The 18,751-nt window shown below is 47.3% G+C and overlaps 1 protein-coding gene across 1 annotated transcript in view; it reads right to left on the bottom strand.

Moving 5' to 3' along the window:
• The window catches only part of PINX1 (PIN2 (TERF1) interacting telomerase inhibitor 1), a 136,258-nt gene that overhangs the window by 98,666 nt on the left and 18,841 nt on the right, over nucleotides 1–18,751 (bottom strand). The window contains exon 5 of the mRNA XM_044290592.1: nucleotides 18,214–18,306. Coding sequence (XP_044146527.1) covers nucleotides 18,214–18,306 — 93 coding nt within the window. The remainder of the gene's footprint in view (nucleotides 1–18,213; nucleotides 18,307–18,751) is intronic.

The raw sequence follows: 18,751 nt of genomic DNA, 5'->3' as shown, positions 1-18,751 counted from the left end.
TTTGGAGTATATATATATATATATATATATATATATATGTCGGGCAAAGCTCAGGACACAAATGGCACACATATCCACAGGCCTCTATTAACCCCGCAAGACAAGTAATCAGTCCATGCACTGTTGTTATCCATAATTACCCTACCTGTGTGGGCCATGACTGCTCCTTGTACCCAGGTGATGTGCCATCTGTACTGAACCCACTTTGGGAATCAACACAATGGAAAATGCAATTGACACATCAAGAGCAGTGGATGGCAATAGGTGCTTGGCAAAATAACCATCCATAAGATCCTGCCATGATCAGAAGGTGCCATGTTGACCACACAATCAAGGAACGAGTGGAATTGAGGTCTAAATATGGGAGTCTCACCACAATGGACGCCTCCTAATGTATAAATAACAACAGGTCTGGTTCCAGCAATGTCCAAGGCATATTCCACATTCTACATATTCTGCACATGACTCCAGCTGGTTACCGATGATGTAATCTGAGGCAGTGACGTCACTCAGATTCCAGTGCGCCCAAGTCAGTGGTGACCATATCAGAGAGAGTGCATACACCTTTCCTCTGGAAGCAGCCAGGGTGGAGACAGAGGAAGTGAGTCAGGTCACCACTTGGCAGGAATCCTGGAGCCTTCCAGAAACTCTGAAGCTAAAATGCGCTTCTGTCACCATTTTTTTTTTATTTTTTTCCTCCGCTGGAGAAATTTTGCTCAGTAGTCTAATTACAGTAAAAGAAATCCTACAATGTCTTCATTAAACCTGCAATTATTCAATGCACCGTGTCAGCACATCAAGGCACGGAGACTTACGCACATAATCATTGATATCCCGTTTCGTAGCGGCGTGATGCCAGATCCCTTATGTTAATCTGGGAACTGCCCTGAGGTGATCACTTTTTGGAACTACTGTAAGGTCTTGTGTATGTAACTGACTGTACTCCGCAGTTCTATGGGCTCATGATGTACCGCCACATGGAGGCATCCCAAACTATGCTCATACCCAATACAGGACAGAAAAATAAAACATCCCAGTGCATTTCATCCCACGTGGCCTACGATGGAACAGCTTTGCCATGTGGCCCAAGAAGTAAATACTGTTGACTTAGAATTCCAGACTAATTCTGCTTTGGTCAATTGAATTGTTTTACAGTCAAGCCTTCAAGGAACTCCTCACATACAGAGGTCGAATATTGCATAGGATACTTAATCAGTTTCCCTTAAAGGGATTGTGCAGCGGTTTAATATTCATGTACTATCTTTAATATCAGAGGTCTAACTCCCTGCACCCCCAGCATCAGTCATTTGAGAAGGTAGTGATTACTTGTGTCATCTCACTTGTAGAGCACCGTGATTAGAACTAGTCATCCCATTCACTTGTAAGAAGTCGTACCCACAAGGATTTGATATTGATTAACTATCCTGATGATAGGTCATCAATATTAAAACTACTGCGCCACCCCTTTAAATTAATAATTAGCCCAATTTTTACTATTGGAAATCCTCAATGCATGGGCAGCGGGCATTCCTTGAGGACAGGTTTGGAAAATAATGCTCCAATGGAATTGCATCTAAAGAAGTTGTCACGTCAAGAGCCAAGCCCTTTCAAAATATGGTTCCACAGTGATCTGAGGTTTGTTGCAGTTCCTGCACAGATTTGAGTCTGCCAGAAGGGAAACCACCCTCAGAAACTCTCCGTTCTGGAGGCGGACCCCAAGACAGAGAACCTTCCCCTACAATGTCCATGTCCCCTTTAAACTTGACAGCCATGTTAAAGGGTATGTGTGAGGAATATGGATTCATATTTACTGTCAGCCATGTCCTCACACACACACACACCATTTGCTGACAGATAGCAGAGGTAGTGAAATCCACAGAAGGGCCCTGCTTCAAAGCCCCAGCCATCTGATTGTCAGCTACAAGAAAGCAAGCCCCCAGGGGTCCAGGTTTCAAGGAGGACCCAGGTGGAGAATGTCACTTCATTCAGCCAGTTTGGAGGCAAGCTAAATCCTGCAGGAAAAAACCCCCAGCAGGAGGTATCAGCCCTGCCAGGATCAATGCTACCTCCCAGACATGTTGGCACCTACATTTCATATGGAATTATGAATCGCCCGGCCATCGCAGGCGCAAACTGGATACATATTTGTGTCCCGGTGGCCATGATGTATGTACCCATGGTCTTTGTTTGATGGGGCGATGTCAGGGAAGGGAGATATCCATATCTCCCCACAGAAACCAAATAACGGTACCATGTTTGGACTCTAGTTGTAGCCGTAACCCAGGCGGATCAATTGGGCCTAGAACCATCTTCCTGCAACATTCTGGTCTGGGGCTATGAGCCCTAACGGGTTTTATGGGTCATTTGCTCCTAGCACCAGAGAAGGAGGGGTGGATCCTACCCATAGGCGGGGAGGAGCGCGGCCAGCTACAGGTCATAAGCCCATGCAAGCCAGCAGGCGGTGTCTTTCTGAAAGGGGGTCACATCGTGCAAATGTGTTTGCAGTGACCTGGAAACCGCCGACATCACCGCCCCCCCATGTGACTGAAGCTAAGGACTATTCCACCATCATAGAACTTTCAACTACCCGGTAACTGACTTTTGCTTTGCTTAACCCTGTTGTACCCATATAACCTGTATCTCTAACCTCAGACCACTGTATAGATTATCTCTGTATATGGTGTTATATCTAGTGTGCCCTTACGGCGATTAAATATATAATTTTAACTTGTGCTATCTTGTATCTCGATCACTAATCCCCACGTCTGTGTTTCAGCCTAGTTATAAGCTACCGTGGGTTGGTTTCTCACCCTATATAATCCCGTTAGCGGACCGGACTTATATCAAACGAGAAGCTGGTGGCAGATTTCCCGGGCTGAGACAGTGCTGTTTTCACTGCGGCAGTGAAAAGGCTCTCTCAGCTTGTTGCCTCTCTGTGCCTGCGCGGACAGGAGGTGTGTTTGTAAACTGTACCAAGCTGACCTTACATGCTCCTCCGGGAGGGCCTAACGTCACGTCTTGGTAACCACTGACCATACCGCATCTCGTGAGCTTGACGTAGTTAATGTCAAGCGGGCACGAGGGGTAGTATTCGTCACAGTATGACTACTGGATGAGTTGGACTCATAAATGAATAGCTATTGAAGGTACCATGCATGACCCTAGACTGCAGTCAGCTTCAATCTTTGAAATCCATGGGACAGTAAAAGGGATCTTCTATAGTCTTAAAAACTTGGGTTTGCTGACTAAAGATAAAGAGGGACCGTGCGATGATTGATGGCGTTTCAGGATATGGACTTTCACCAATAACATATTTGTCTCAAAGATGTCTGACGGGCACATACCCTTTTACAAAACAGTGAGACCAAAAATATTAGAGGTCTTTATTTTGTATAGAGCTACCGATAGACATGGTTGATCTGAAGCCCCAAAAGGAAGCACTGCTGCAGCCTTGGAAGCGACCTCTTTGTTTTTGGTTATGGCTGCTCTTTGGAGACATCTTATGGCACTGCATCCCTAAGTTAGAAGGTCCCCTCTAAATGTCACAAATCTCATAAGCAAATTCTAAAGCAGGACAAATTTATTTAATTTCAAATCAGCTAAATGGGAGACCCTTGAACCTTGGTGTTCGGCAATGCAAAACCTTCATATAAACATGGAGGAGTTAGCATAGAGCTTGGGACAGCTTGTTATCCACTTTTCGAGGAGGACCTTCAATCGATAAACATTTTGTGAGACTGCAGAGGCTGAATGTCAGTGGAGAAAACCAAGATATTCAACAACCAATATGCACAAATACCTAAAGGTGACCATACAGTTGTTGGGCCAACAGTTATTCCTTCCGAACCCCTCCATCCTAACAATTGCCCACTTTCAGATGTTTTACTCAGGGGGTAAGATTCCTCTACAGTTGGTAGCGGCTTATCTCCGTTGAGAAGAAAGAATCATGCATGTTGAGATCCAACAGCCCAATCCTTCATTTCCCCGACATGTGCCACTGGGGGAGAATCCCACACACATTCAGCAGCTCCCACTGAAAACAACAGGCTAGACCAGGGGTCAGCAACCGAGTGCCATTTTTGAAACCATCAGACAACCGGGTGCCAGAGAACAACAGTGCTCCATAGTGTTAGTTAGATTTTCATTTTTATACTTTTTATACAGTACAAGTACATAGTTGTACTGCTAATAGTAAGTTAAACTCACTAATTAATTAAAGGTGTTTACCTTGCCATTAGCAGCACAGCTATAAGTGAAAAAATTGAATAACTGGTGCACACACAAAACATGTTCATTTTTACATGTGCTAAAAAGTAAACAGGACTTACAGTTTTAGTGTGACCCCTGTGCTTGTATCTCACGGCTCAGTTGTGCTATGTCTGGCCTGTAGGATGTTACTTTCAGCTGCACACACGCCTCCGAATTATCAGTTGTGAGTCGGCTTCGAGATGGACTTAACACTGTCTTTATGTGAGAAAAAATCTGCACACTAGGGCACCATAAGTAGGTGGCACCGTGCTTTTTAGACAACTGTGGGCGGGATGACCAAGATGGCATGTGTTCTGTGCTGTAGTCTCTGCTCCGGATGAGCGTGCTGTCTGAGTATGTCAACGGGGTCAGGTCGCACCCAGGTAGGGCAGAGTGGGCACCGACATGCTGCAGTGTGGGGGGTACGTGGCGCCGGCCTGGCAGGGGTGGGATGCACTGTATTTGGGGCAAGGGCCTTTGTGCACCTGGGGAGTTGTGACAGGCATCATGCTCATGTCACCCAGTTACCCTGGCATTTAGTAAGAAGCCCATCATATTAGACAACTGCCAGTACTACAACTCCCAGGGAGTTATGTGCACTACTTTCATTGGGTCACCTCATTCATGGCCTTTCTGTGTGTGGCACGCCTGCCACACACAGAAAGGCCATGAATGAGGTGACCCAATGTTAAAAGTAGTGCACATAACTCCCTGGGAGTTGTAGTACTGGCAGTTGTCTAATATGATGGGCTTCTTACTAAATGCCAGGGTAACTGGGTGACATGAGCATGATGCCTGTCACAACTCCCCAGGTGCACAAAGGCCCTTGCCCCAAATACAGTGCATCCCACCCCTGCCAGGCCGGCGCCATGTACACACGCCATCTTGGTCTTCCCGCCCACAGTCTTACACGTGAAGTGACAGCAGCTGCTGTGTACAGCGACGCACGCCCCTCGGACTGGGGATTATTTACCAGGCACCATAACGCCACTACCGCGCCCTGCTGCTGCTTGCTCTCGCCTCCTCCTCTTCCTGCTAAAAGAAGGAGGAGGCAGCAGTAGCATGGCAATATTTGGTAGGCGGCACCCTGCTGCGCTAACCCTAAGCTGCTGCGCGGCCGGCCACCCACCCGCGCAGCTTAGAGGGAACACAGCCGCCGCCGCCTCTGTTACTGCCCGCACCTTCCCCAGTTTTTTTTCAATCTGTGGCTTATCGCCGTGACGTCACCAGAGCACCGCCCACCTCAGGTCGCTATAGGCTGAGGGTGCCGGGATCAGCCAATGACGTGAGGTCGGCAGAGTTTAGCCCCAAGTTGGCCGGCGCGTGCGCAGTAAGCCAGCGAGTAAAGGGGAGGGAGGAGCCGCCATTGCTGTGGCCGGTGTGACAGGAACCGAGAACTGAACTAGAGCCCACCCGCGCAGCTTAGAGGGAACACTGCACACGTGCCAGCAGTGCCATGTCGGGGGTTGCCGACCCCTGGGCTAGACCGATGTTCGTCTATATGTTAGATGTATGGCCACCTTAATAAGTAGAATTATCACCCCACAAGAGAACCAGAGAACCATTCAACACTCAAGTTACTAGTCTAGGGGGTGCCACAGCAGAGGAGAAAGCCAATGGAGCAGGAGAATTACGGCATCTTTTTAACAGAAATATTACATGGACCAATGATATATACTTGGACCACAAAGTAGTATTATATACTGATCAGCCATAACATTAAAAGCAATGACAGGTGAAAGAATAAGCTGGATCATCTTGTTACAACAACACAGGTCAAGGGGCAGAAGTGCAAAACTGAGATGGCTAGAAGACTGGATTAGAGCATCTCCAGTACAGAAGGTCCAAGAAAGGACACCGGCAAACCAGCAATTCATTTATTTGCGCTCAAAACTTTCTGAAGTGTCTCTGACCCACGGAGGCCACACCTCGCAACTTACAGGATCTGCTGCTAACATCCAGGGTGCCAGATAACACAGAACACCTTCAGAGGTCTTGTGGTGTCCATGCCCCCAACAGCCAGAGCTGTTTTGGTGGGACTCGGTGACCTACCCAATACTAGGCAGGTGGGGTTATGATCAGTGCATAAGACTTGGCGTGGGCAAGATCATTCCCTGCTGGGATACAGAGCAGCTTGTGCTCCTAGGGAAGAATTTATTCCGCTAACTAGGTGAAGGTTTTTTAATTTTTTATTTCAACGACAGGTTTGCATTTAAGGGAAAACCAGTTCCAGAATGCACAACATCTGTTCTCGTAAATGACCCACATAAATATCACTGTAATCGCAGCTCAGATGCTAAGGGTGGAATAACAAGTGAACAGGCGGTGTCTGCTCTAATGAAGAGGACAACCGATCAATGACATTCTCGAGTCCGCCAATACAAAAACGGGAAAGGGGGGGAGTTGTCAATTTCCATGCAGCGTTACATGATGTCAAATTTGCCGCATCTTTATGGTGTCCAAGTTTACACAGTCTACATATTAGACAGGATTAATACATCTCTGTGTAGCCCCTCAACTCTAAAATTGCGGCACCAGGAAGGACAAGCTGTAAGGTAATGCAAATTGATGAAATAGCAGGTGTCACTAATATACAGATGATCAGATTTTAAAGCACCTAGCTCCAAGCTGTGACATGTCGGAGGGGCAGAAAAATTAGATTGAAAGCAAAGTTTTTTTAGCCACATGAAACCTCAAAACTCAGATCGGGTCGTGTCGGATGATTGTGTGATGCTTCCTGTTCATCGATGTGCTAGTAATCGCCCCTTGGGTTCAGAGGGACAGAATCCTTGTACTGAAAGATCTTGGTTTATCACTCCGGCAGATCGCTACGCGCCTAGGCTGAGATGACAAACTGGAATGACAGCAAGAGGTGCACAGAGGAGATGGATCATCCGATTAGAAGAATGATCCATTCTGTACTGCAAGTGAAATGGTCACATCCCAAGACTAGGGCGGCAAACAGTGTCAACCATCAAAAGGCATTTGTACAAATTGGGGTAGGAGCTAGACATCCAGCTACAGGTGTTCCACTGACCTCACACCTCCGCTCTCAAAGGCTATCACGCTACACAGCAAGACGGCAATGAAGCTCTATCCTCTTTAGGGAGGACTCTCGCTTTTGTATCGGATGAAATCATAGCTTTAGATTGGTCTGGAGACCACGTTGGCAATGCCATGAAGAGGCCTTCACAGGGAAGCATCACACCAGTCCAACTTCCAGGATTATGGTGTGGGTTGGCCTGTATGGAAGCCAGACCCCTGTAGTCTTCATTTCAGGTACACTAAAAGCTTGGCGTTACATTGATTTGGTCGTGGAACCAGTGGTATGGGTGTTTTTCAACAGGACAATACCAGGCCGCATGTTGCTCGTGTTACTGTGAGCAGTCTGTGTGGCTCAAATGTATACCATGGCCTGCAGTATCTTTGGACTAGTCTCCCATCGAGCACATCTGGGACGTGATTGGTCGTCAATTGCAAAGGGAGCTGCCAGCAGCAGATCTTTATGATTTGCGTGCTCAAGAGCATTCAGTTTGGCCGAACATTCCTCAGACAACTATTAAATAACCTCACTGACAGCTGCCAAGGTGTGTGTGTGTACATTTCTGTGAGTGGCGCTTATGCTGGACACGGAGTAAATCGAGATGTTCTAACTATTTTGTTTCCATTTTTTATCATTTGCAAGTCATTAACATGTCTATCAGTTCTATGATTTCCATAATTTCAAACATTTTTCTTCTTGGTGTTGCAATCTCAATGCTCAGTTTATATTAATTAAAAGGGATAATCTCTAACTGTTAGAAGGGTCCCCTGACAACAAGCTGATCACAAAGTGTCCCTCTGCTGGGACCTCCAGTGATCATCTGTAATCTGTAGGTAAACCTAGCAGTAAGTGTTCAGTTTCTGTGCAGCGCCACCACAGGGGAAACACAGCATTACACAGTCCTCCTTCAAACTAATGGGTTGTCTGTATAATGCAGGACAGGACAGGTCCTCCAGAGAGATAGAAACCCTTTATATCTTTACTGAGGCCAAGAAATGAGTATACGGAACAGCCCCAATAATAAAGGGGTTGTCAGATTTCAGTAAGAAACTACATAGTGTTGTCACTCTGGTTCTTACAGCTGGGCTCTGATTACCACAACACGTGACCTCTGCAGCCAATCACTTGTCCCTTTGGAGCCCCGCTGAGGCCAGCGATTGGCTGCAGTAGTGACATGTTGTCTATATGATGCCATATAGCTGCAGCCGCACTAGATCTATTAGGTCAAGTACTGATCAGTTCTTTATTGCAGCATTGTCTGGACTCTTACTGAACCCAGACAACCCCTTTAACTCAGAATTATCAGGTTTTTTGTATTATATAGTCAATGGCTCGTGCACACAGGAGTGCCTATGGGTCGCTATTATACAGCTGTGCCAAGTTACACCTTTACAATACACCGTACCATGGGGCACATCATTTGGTACATGCAGGTGCAGTATGGACCATAGGTGTCACATCACAGATTCGTACCAAATGGATTCGTAATACATAGGGGACGTCTTTCCCGATCATTGGATCAGTCGTCCCATAACATTCAAGCAAACATCCACATAAAAACCAGAGGAAACCTACCCTTACCTCCCGAGACCCATTTACACATACCCATTTGGTAAATTGGGCGTCCTCCGTTCAGGATCCTCAGCTCTTAGACAGATTGGAGACCAGTTACAAAGAGCGTCTCTTACCCTGGAGGACTTCTACTGTCCAGCCCATTGAAATGAATGGCCACGGTGTAATACTCCATTTTCCCTGTGGTGGCGCTGCGGGGAAACCGAACACTTACTGCTATGTTTCCCCACAGATTTCAGCCGATTGCAGGGATCCATCGTTCAAAGCGAGAGAGCGGAGAGGGGTATGTTAAAAATACAGAGGTAATTGTCATCCTGGAGCGCACAATGCCCCATGAGGCCCGGGAGGGAGGAAGTGTAAGATAAATGGCTTTTCTAGAGATGAAATTCCAATTTTGTTTTAAATTTTCTCAAGCCGACATCAAAAGAATGCTTTCTTCCACCCTATATGGACTTCCTCATCAAAGTCCTGATTCGGGGTCGGGAAGGAACTGCAGACTCTTAACACAAACAAGCGTCCTTCCCAAGACTCACGTACCAGGCAGAAAAACACATTCCATCTACTCTCGGGGCTGAAACGTGAAATTATTGTAGAGAAGGTAAAAAAATTAATAAAACTAATAAAAAGATAAAACAATACAAAATAATGTAATAAAACTTTGCATATCGCAGCAGTGTGATGTCATTTTTGGATGCCATATTAGAGGAATGCTTCTGGACATAAGAACGTGACTTAAAAGGGTTTTCTTGGCTCCCAATATTGACGACCTACCTAAGGACAGGTCATCAATATCCAATGGGTGGGGAGCAGACATGTGGCTCCCCCATCAGCCGTTCCCTGCAGCCGCTGATGCTGGAACTACCACTGAGAACGGAGCTGGAAGCAGACAGCGCCATTCAAAGTCTAGTGGCCATACTGTGTTACTGCAGCTCAGGTTCCATTTGGGCGAATGGTAACCTGGCGCAACCACTACTAGGCCAGGCATCCTCAAACAGCGGCCCTCCAGCTGTTGCAAAACTACAACTACCACAATGCCCTGCTGTAGGCGGATACCTGTAGGCTGTTGGGAGTTGTATTTTTGCAACAGCTGGAGGGCCGCAGTTTGAGGATGCCTGCACTAAGATATGAATGGAGCTGTGCTTCTGGCTAGGTTCACAGTGGCAGTTGCGGTGGGGGGGTGCTAGGTGTTCGGTCCCCACCGATTGGATATTGATGACCTATCCTGAGGTAGGTTGTCACTATTGGAAGCCAGAAAACCCTTTTTCCCCCATATCTCTGTGTGGGAAAGGTTTACAAAACATAGAAAAACCATAGGAACTATCTCTGCTAACTGTCAGTGAGTGGGGAACCTCATTCTCCTGCACCGGAAGTGGAGTGTCATCATCGGATTTGACGCGGATTTCAAAGTCAACGACAGCCTGGAACTTCTCACAGCAGAGTATCTGTTACACTTGTCTCCCCTCTAGACAAACACAGCACAGACCTCTCTTCTGTCCTGACAGTTTGTTACAATGTATCAGTGCAGGTAACACGTATCAGCCTGCAGTCCAGAGGACTGCCTAAACTGGATGCAACTGCGGTGAATCCCCAGCTGCGAGAAGTATTATATCTGTATGGGGGTTCCAGCCTTCGAGATAGAAGTAACAATGTACCTATTCACTGACAGCAAGCAGAGATCTTGGAAGCGGCAAGCAACAGAAACACAAAGCATAGTACAAAGTTGTTACATCTTTACAAAACTCTCTGGGCAACCTGGAGATAGAGTCAATGTCCTTAACATGTAGGGCAGGGATCAGCGACCTGCGGCACCCCAGATGTTGGGAAACTACATCTCCCAGCATGCACACTTGCTTGGCTGTTCTCCCATAGAATCGAAAGGAGCAGCTTGGGAGTAGTTTCACAACAGCTGGAGTGCCGAAGGCTGCTGATCCCCCTGATGTAGGGCAACCCCTCTCCATATGCCCCGGGGCAGGGGTCTGATGAAGACCATCCCAATTACGGAGAAGCGGAACTTACTCTGGAGGGCACTGAATTCAATAAATGCCCCCCAAATGTATCCCCACTGGGGGGCACTGTTAGCCGCAGACACCACACAAATATGAACTGTTCCTTTAAGAAGAAACCATCACAGTATAGCATGGGTTATTCTTTCTGACTATTACCCCCCCCCCTCCCCTAATCCCCAAAACCTGACATGCCAATCGACAGCCGCGTATCCACCCACCTATTAGCGAGACAGATTTGTACGACTCTGGGTCTAAAACTATATAATTATTTCCTGCTCCCGAATTCAATCCCAACACCCGCAGGCAGACGTTTCACACAAACTCCGAAAGGGGAATATTAGGAGGTGAGGATGTGTAAACACACGGGACGGGATCGACGCGGCGCGCCAGCCCCCGGGAAGAAGCTATTAAATACATATCTGTGCCCGGTATACTGGAGGCGTAGCCTGGGGTGCCATGCACGGCAACATCCCTTTAAATTTACAAGCTTGAACTCGTGACCCTAGGAAGGCACCCAGCTCAACCACCAGGGTGACAGACCGGTTTTCTTCTTCCTCAAATGCTGTTAAGCAATCGTTCCTGTGGAAAAGGGTGGAGGGCCAGGCTGGGAACACTGATTACGGAGGCAAAAGCATGCGGCCGACATATGTACCAGCACCCGCCCCGGCGTGTCACTTCTCACCCGAGACAGCCCGCACGCAGACACCTCCACCAGCCCGACACTACAAGGTAACATCCATTCAAAGAAGTATGAATCGTGATGGGAACAAGCTCTACGGCTTTCTCATGTACCTTCTTCATCAATATGAAGATATATGCTTGCTGTCAGTGAATGAGACCGCTCTTTGTTTACATTCTAGGACTGCTCTCAGCTGCTGCCATCTCTACTGGTCCCAGGACTGATCGCTGGGATGGCGTTACCCGGTGTAACTAAATCAGGCACTGAAACAGCGGCTTAGTAATAAAAGAAAAGCACGGTGCAAGAATAAGTGTAAAAACGTATAATATAAAGAACAATTGACCCAATTTCTGCAGTTACGGATATAAAAAAATAAATAAAAATTAACCCTCCCAAAGGGGAAGGAAGAAGAAAAAAACAAAAAACAAAAAAAAAAAAAAAAAAACTTCACCACTAGCCAAGTTCCAATTATCTTACATTGGACACGTAATAATTAAAATTTAGAGTAAAAGGGGGCGTGGCTTGACCATGGCATCTAGTGGACACATGGCGTTAGAGCTCTTGCCTCCCCCCTAGCTGCGAACATTCAGAGTGTCATTCAGCGATCCTTCCCGAACTCTCCTGCGCCCAGCACTGGAGCCACGTGCACAGCGATGGCGGACTGGGGTAGGCCAGAGCTACTGCGCAGGGCGGAACGACAAGAGTCTGCTTCACCCACGCCTGAATTTTACGAAAGAAGCCATCTCTAGATCTCTCACAACTCTCTGAGGTGAGCTCTGAAGAGGCGGCTATGCCCAGTAAACAGGATATGGAGGGCTATATCATCTGCTTGGAAGCGGTCTGTAAATCGGAGATCAGAGGGGGCTTAGCCTCTTGCAATCCAAGGTCCAGTCGGTAGAGCCCGCGTCCCATGCATTACCGCAACAAGGTTCTCAGCAGACTGCTATAACTCGAAACGCGTCACATATACAGCAGTTCTTCAATATGTTTGACGATGCAGAGAACCATAAACAGGAGAAATAAATAATGGTGTGAGGGATTCCAGGAGATACTGGTCCTCCAGATCTCATCACCTTTGCATGACAGTTATTCCATAACCTGCTAATACTCCGCCCGAGATGGACAGAGCACATCGGACCTCGGCAGCACCAACCAGACCACGCAACGTGATTAAGGAAGAAATAATGAGGCATTTGATTTTGTTGAAGCACCTATACAGCTTCGGGCACTTAGAAAAATACGTGTTTTGCGCCCATTAATAGCCGCCTTGAGAGAAAAGGAACAGCCTAACTCCTGGGGATACCCATTCCAATTGCAGGTATGGCGTGGTGCTTCTACTTATTGCCTACACTCTCCGGATGATCTCCGGTCCACCTCTGTCTCTGACCAGCTCTATGCTCCACCACTGCCACACAGACTCACTGAGGAAGTACAAACAACAATATTCAGCGGGAAAAAAAGTGATGGCCCGGGCCCTGCTCCGAACGCTTGACTCCTTGGCAACGCCTCGAGGCGTTGAGTCTTTCTTCTGTGATCTCATGATCATACGTGGACACTGGTTGGACAACGTGTCTGCTTAGCCTGGGGACTTCATCTCTCAACCACTGATTACATGTTTCATGATTGTTTGCACTAATCCACCCGCTTCCATGACTTGCCCGTATCCGCACGGTCCTCAAATCACCATCATTTGGGCCCTTTGCATGGCGCCCCACTGGTCTACTTTCGTAGACACTGGTAGAATCAGAAGTGCTCGGGCAGCAGGAACCATGTGGCACAGGAGCCGGTCCACATCACACTATACATTCTGTACAGCGCTTCGTTGTGGGTGCTGTATACAACAACAACAAAAAAAAGCTAAGAAAAAAAAAAAAATCATATCACTCGCGAAACAAAGAAGAAGAAAAAAAGTTATAGCCGGTAATTGGTCCTCAAAGCCTAAGAGACCTCTGACCTGAACTGGTTTAAGGGGTATTCCAGTCTTATAAAGTGATGATGTGTCACTAGGATGATTGGTGCAACCAATGGGACTGCAAAGTGCCAACAATCCCAGGCAGATCCATCAATGGTAAGGTAACGTTACAGAGTGCTCCCTGCGGCATTACTAGGGTTGATATCCCCAGCATGCTCCAAGTTTTTGGCAGATTTTTCCACCACAGGAGGGGCGGGTTCTCAATATATTAGGCAGAACGTAAACAAGTTGAGGGGTGACTCTCACATGGCCCAAGTTGTGGTGTGTAGACGACGGGGTCACAGTGTCCAGTCTTGAGGGTTGCTCCCGGGATGAAGTGCTTGGCACCTACCAAAAGTGCTTCAAGGAAGGATAACCGGTGAACTGTAGACCGGATTCATGGGCGCCGTCCGCTCACTGATGGCACCTCTGGCACATGGGGACCCAACCTCACATCTTACAAGACTTAAAGGGGTTTTCCGAGACTTATATACTGATGAGATAGTGATGACCTATCCTCTGGACAGGTCATCAGTATCTGATCGGTGGGGGGGTCTGACAACCAGAACCTCTGCCAATAAGCTGTTTGAGTAGGCGCAGACACTTCTCCAGCTTTTCCTAGGCCATGTGACATCACGTTCATCGGTCACGTGGCCTAGACGCAGCTTAGCCCCATAGAAGTAAATGTACAATACCAAGCGCGGCCACTATACAATACTCGGCGCTGTGCTTGGTGAGCACGGAGAAGGCAGCGGCGCTCACAGGAGCACCGGAGCCTTCACAAACAGCTGATCGGCGGAGGTCCCGGGTGTCGGACACTCACCGATCAGATACTGATGACCTATGCAGAGAATCACTATACAAGTCTTGGAAAACCCTTTTAACCCCTTCAAGACCAGGCCAATTTTCGTTTTTTGCCTTTTTCGGTTTCTCCTCCAAGAACCCTAACTTTTAGATTTTTTTCATTCACACTGTTTAATTTACCAAGACTTGTACTGAACCATTTTTCAATTTATGCATAAATTGAAAATGACACGACCTAACCCATCTGGTGGTCAGTATGATTAGGGAGATACTAAATTTATTGTTTTACTACTTAAAAAAATAAAATAAAAATTCTTCGTTTACCTCACCATATTCTGACACCCATAACTTTTTATATTTCCATCTGCAGAGCTTTGTGAGGGTTTGTTTTTTGGTACCATGTTGAGGTATAAAAGACCTTTTGATCACTTTTTGATCAAATTTTTTTTGGGGGAGGGCAAGGTGACAAACAAAATGGCAAATTGGCTATTTTTTATTTATCTATCTATTACGCCATTCACCACACACCATAAAATGCTTTCTAATTTCATAATTGGGACATTTTCGGACTCAGATACCAATCATGATTATTTTTTACTGTCTGCTATAGCAGGCCTGGGAGCCTTTATAAGGCCTCAGTCTGTCTAAGCCATCAATCGGAGGAGGGCGCACGGTGCGGGGGGAGGAGGGCGCACGGTGCGGGGGGAGGAGGGCGCACGGTGCGGGGGGAGGTACGGCGCACGGTGCGGGGGGAGGAGGGCGCACGGTGCGGGGGGAGGAGGGCGCACGGTGCGGGGGGAGGAGGGCGCACGGTGCGGGGGGAGGAGGGCGCACGGTGCGGGGGGAGGAGGGCGCATGGTGCGGGGGGGAGGAGGGCGCACGGTGCGGGGGGAGGAGGGCGCACGGTGCGGGGGGGAGGAGGGCGCACGGTGCGGGGGGGAGGAGGGCGCACGGTGCGGGGGGGAGGAGGGCGCACGGTGCGGGGGGGAGGAGGGCGCACGGTGCGGGGGGAGGAGGGCGCACGGTGCGGGGGGAGGAGGGCGCACGGTGCGGGGGGAGGAGGGCGCACGGTGCGGGGGGAGGAGGGCGCACGGTGCGGGGGGAGGAGGGCGCACGGTGCGGGGGGAGGAGGGCGCACGGTGCGGGGGGAGGAGGGCGCACGGTGCGGGGGGAGGAGGGCGCACGGTGCGGGGGAGCCGTACAAAGGGCAGAGGAAGCAGACTCCTGTCTAACCCCTCAGATGCATTTAGGGGGGGGGGGGGAGGGGTTAAATGATCGGCATCAGAGTTATCTCCAATTCTGGTCACTGCAGCCAGGTGTCAGCTGTATTCCACAACCTGTACCTGCCACGTATGGAGCTGGATCAGCTTGTGAGCCCGTTCCTTACACCCTTACAGCACCTTGGATGTACACAGTTATGCCTACGTGCAGGCAGGCCTTAAAGGGGTTGTCTCACTTCAGAAAGTGGCAGTTATCATGTAGAGGGAGTTAATAGAAGCCACTTACTAATGTATTGTGATTGTCCATATTGCTTCCTTTGCTGGTTTTATTCATTTTTCCATCACAATATACACTAAGCATTTCCATGGTTATGACCACTCTACAATCCAGCAGTGGTGGTCGTGCTTGCACACAATTGCCGCATCTGAGGGGGTTAACTGCAGCGGATAGCAGCACCCTGTCATAGAGGTCGGGTGCCGGCTTTGTGATTCTGCCGCCGCCACCCGCTGCCTGTATTTGTATTAATGGGTTAGTTATCTTGATTGTTGGCGGTATATTACAGCACTGTATGTCCTGGTATATACAGTACACACATATGCGGTATGTTACTGCACGGTATGTCCTGGTATATACAGTACAGACATATATATATATACGGTATATTACTGCACAGTATGTGTCCTGGTATATACAGTACAGACATATATATATACACGGTATATTACTGCACAGTATGTGTCCTGGTATATACAGTATATATATATACGGTATATTACTGCACAGTATGTGTCCTGGTATATACAGTACAGACATATGCGGTATATTACTGCACAGTATGTGTCCTGGTATATACAGTACAGACATATGCGGTATATTACTGCACGGTATGTCCTGGTATATACAGTACAGACATATGCTGTATATTACTGCACGGTATGTTCTGGTATATACAGTACAGACATATGCTGTATATTACTGCACGGTATGTTCTGGTATATACAGTACAGACATATGCTGTATATTACTGCACGGTATGTTCTGGTATATACAGTACAGACATACAGTATATTACTGCACGGTATGTTCTGGTATATACAGTACAGACATATGAGGTATATTACTGCACAGTATGTCCTGGTATATACAGTACAGACATATGAGGTATATTACTGCACGGTATGTCCTGGTATATACAGTACAGACATATGAGGTATATTACAGCACGGTATGTCCTGGTATATACAGTACAGACATATGAGGTATATTACAGCACGGTATGTCCTGGTATATACAGTACAGACATATGCGGTATATTACAGCACGGTAGGTCCTGGTATATACAGTACAGACATATACAGTATATTACTGCACGGTATGTTCTGGTATATACAGTACAGACATATGCAGTATATTACAGCACGGTATGTCCTGGTATATACAGTACAGACATATGCGGTATATTACTGCACGGTATGTCCTGGTATATACAGTACAGACATATGCTGTATATTACTGCACGGTATGTCCTGGTATATACAGTACAGACATATGCGGTATATTACTGCACGGTATGTCCTGGTATATACAGTACAGACATATACAGTATATTACTGCACAGTATGTGTCCTCGTATATACAGTACAGACATATGCTGTATATTACTGCACGGTATGTCCTGGTATATACAGTACAGACATATGCGGTATATTACTGCACGGTATGTCCTGGTATATACAGTACAGACATATACAGTATATTACTGCACAGTATGTGTCCTCGTATATACAGTACAGACATATGCTGTATATTACTGCACGGTATGTTCTGGTATATACAGTACAGACATATACAGTATATTACTGCACGGTATGTGTCCTCGTATATACAGTACAGACATATGCTGTATATTACTGCACGGTATGTTCTGGTATATACAGTACAGACATATACAGTATATTACTGCACGGTATGTCCTGGTATATACAGTACAGGCATATGCGGTATATTACAGCACTGTATGTCCTGGTATATACGGTATATTACTGCACGGTATGTGTCCTGGTATATACAGTACAGACATATGCTGTATATTACTGCACGGTATGTCCTGGTATATACAGTACAGACATATGCTGTATATTACTGCACGGTATGTCCTGGTATATACAGATATATATGGTATTTTACCACGCTGGCCCTGTATATGACCTGTCAGTCAGTCATCATAGCATACAGCGGCCTCTTCGGTGCGAACTATAATTATCGGGGGATAATTGCATCATTGCTTGTGTGTTTAAGAGCACTTGTCAGTAGGACCTGGGGCCAAACACACTGGAGCTGCATAATTATCCGCCCCTCGTAATTACACCCCGCCATGTCTCCTAGTACACATCTTAATGGAATGATATTAGAAAGGAAGGGGTGGGGGGTGTCACTCTGCTCAACCAACGCATCCCGAACCCTTCCGACCTCTAAATCCTCAATTTGCCAGAGGGGGTAACACACTGACAGTGAGTTACAGTCACTACACAGCACCTGACACTGGGAGAGTGCCCCCTCTGCTTCTACAGGAGGTGTAAAGATCTGATACACTGACTCTCCGGTCCGCCTCAGCGAATTGCATTATCAGCGATTTCTTAAAGGGGCCGTGCATAGGTCCGTGGTGTTGATGGCCACGATCTGCACTCACCTTTGGCAAACTTCATGTAGTGCACTCGCTTCTTGGACGATTTTGACTTTTCTTCCAAACTAAAGGATTTCTTGTTCTCACCATCAGAAGAAGCTAAAAGAAACGGAAAAAGGCAGAACTCGGTCAAGTAGCAAGACAACGTTACGCCCTAAAACTGGCAGTATTGTGCTTGCTCTGGGGTTTCCATGGCAGCAGTAAAAGACTAACGTCTCTGTGCATGGACTTCCTGTCATGTGTCCTCCACAAAGCCCCATTAAACTGGCACGTCCGTAGGTCACTCCCGAACATGATGCCTTCCCCGTTTAGAGTGCCACCCATTCTTACAAGGGTTGGCAATCACAAGGGGTTAATGCGGTGATATAGCTATAGGGGCGTCACATTTGCGACCAGGGCGCTTTAGAACCATGGCTTACAGGACACCAGGACCAAGTGTGGGACATTGCCGTGCCAGTGAAGGGGGTGAAGAATTGTCACAGTGTTAGGTTTCTAAGCATAGAAATCCACCTTTCTCAATGTGGCAAGACTACAGTAAGTAGTG

The sequence above is a fragment of the Bufo gargarizans genome, chromosome 4, assembly GCF_014858855.1.
Source record: "Bufo gargarizans isolate SCDJY-AF-19 chromosome 4, ASM1485885v1, whole genome shotgun sequence".
In the NCBI taxonomy this organism is placed as follows: Eukaryota; Metazoa; Chordata; class Amphibia; order Anura; family Bufonidae; genus Bufo; species Bufo gargarizans.
Note: the sequence above shows the minus strand (reverse complement) of the source record. Positions and strands in the feature narration are given on the sequence as shown.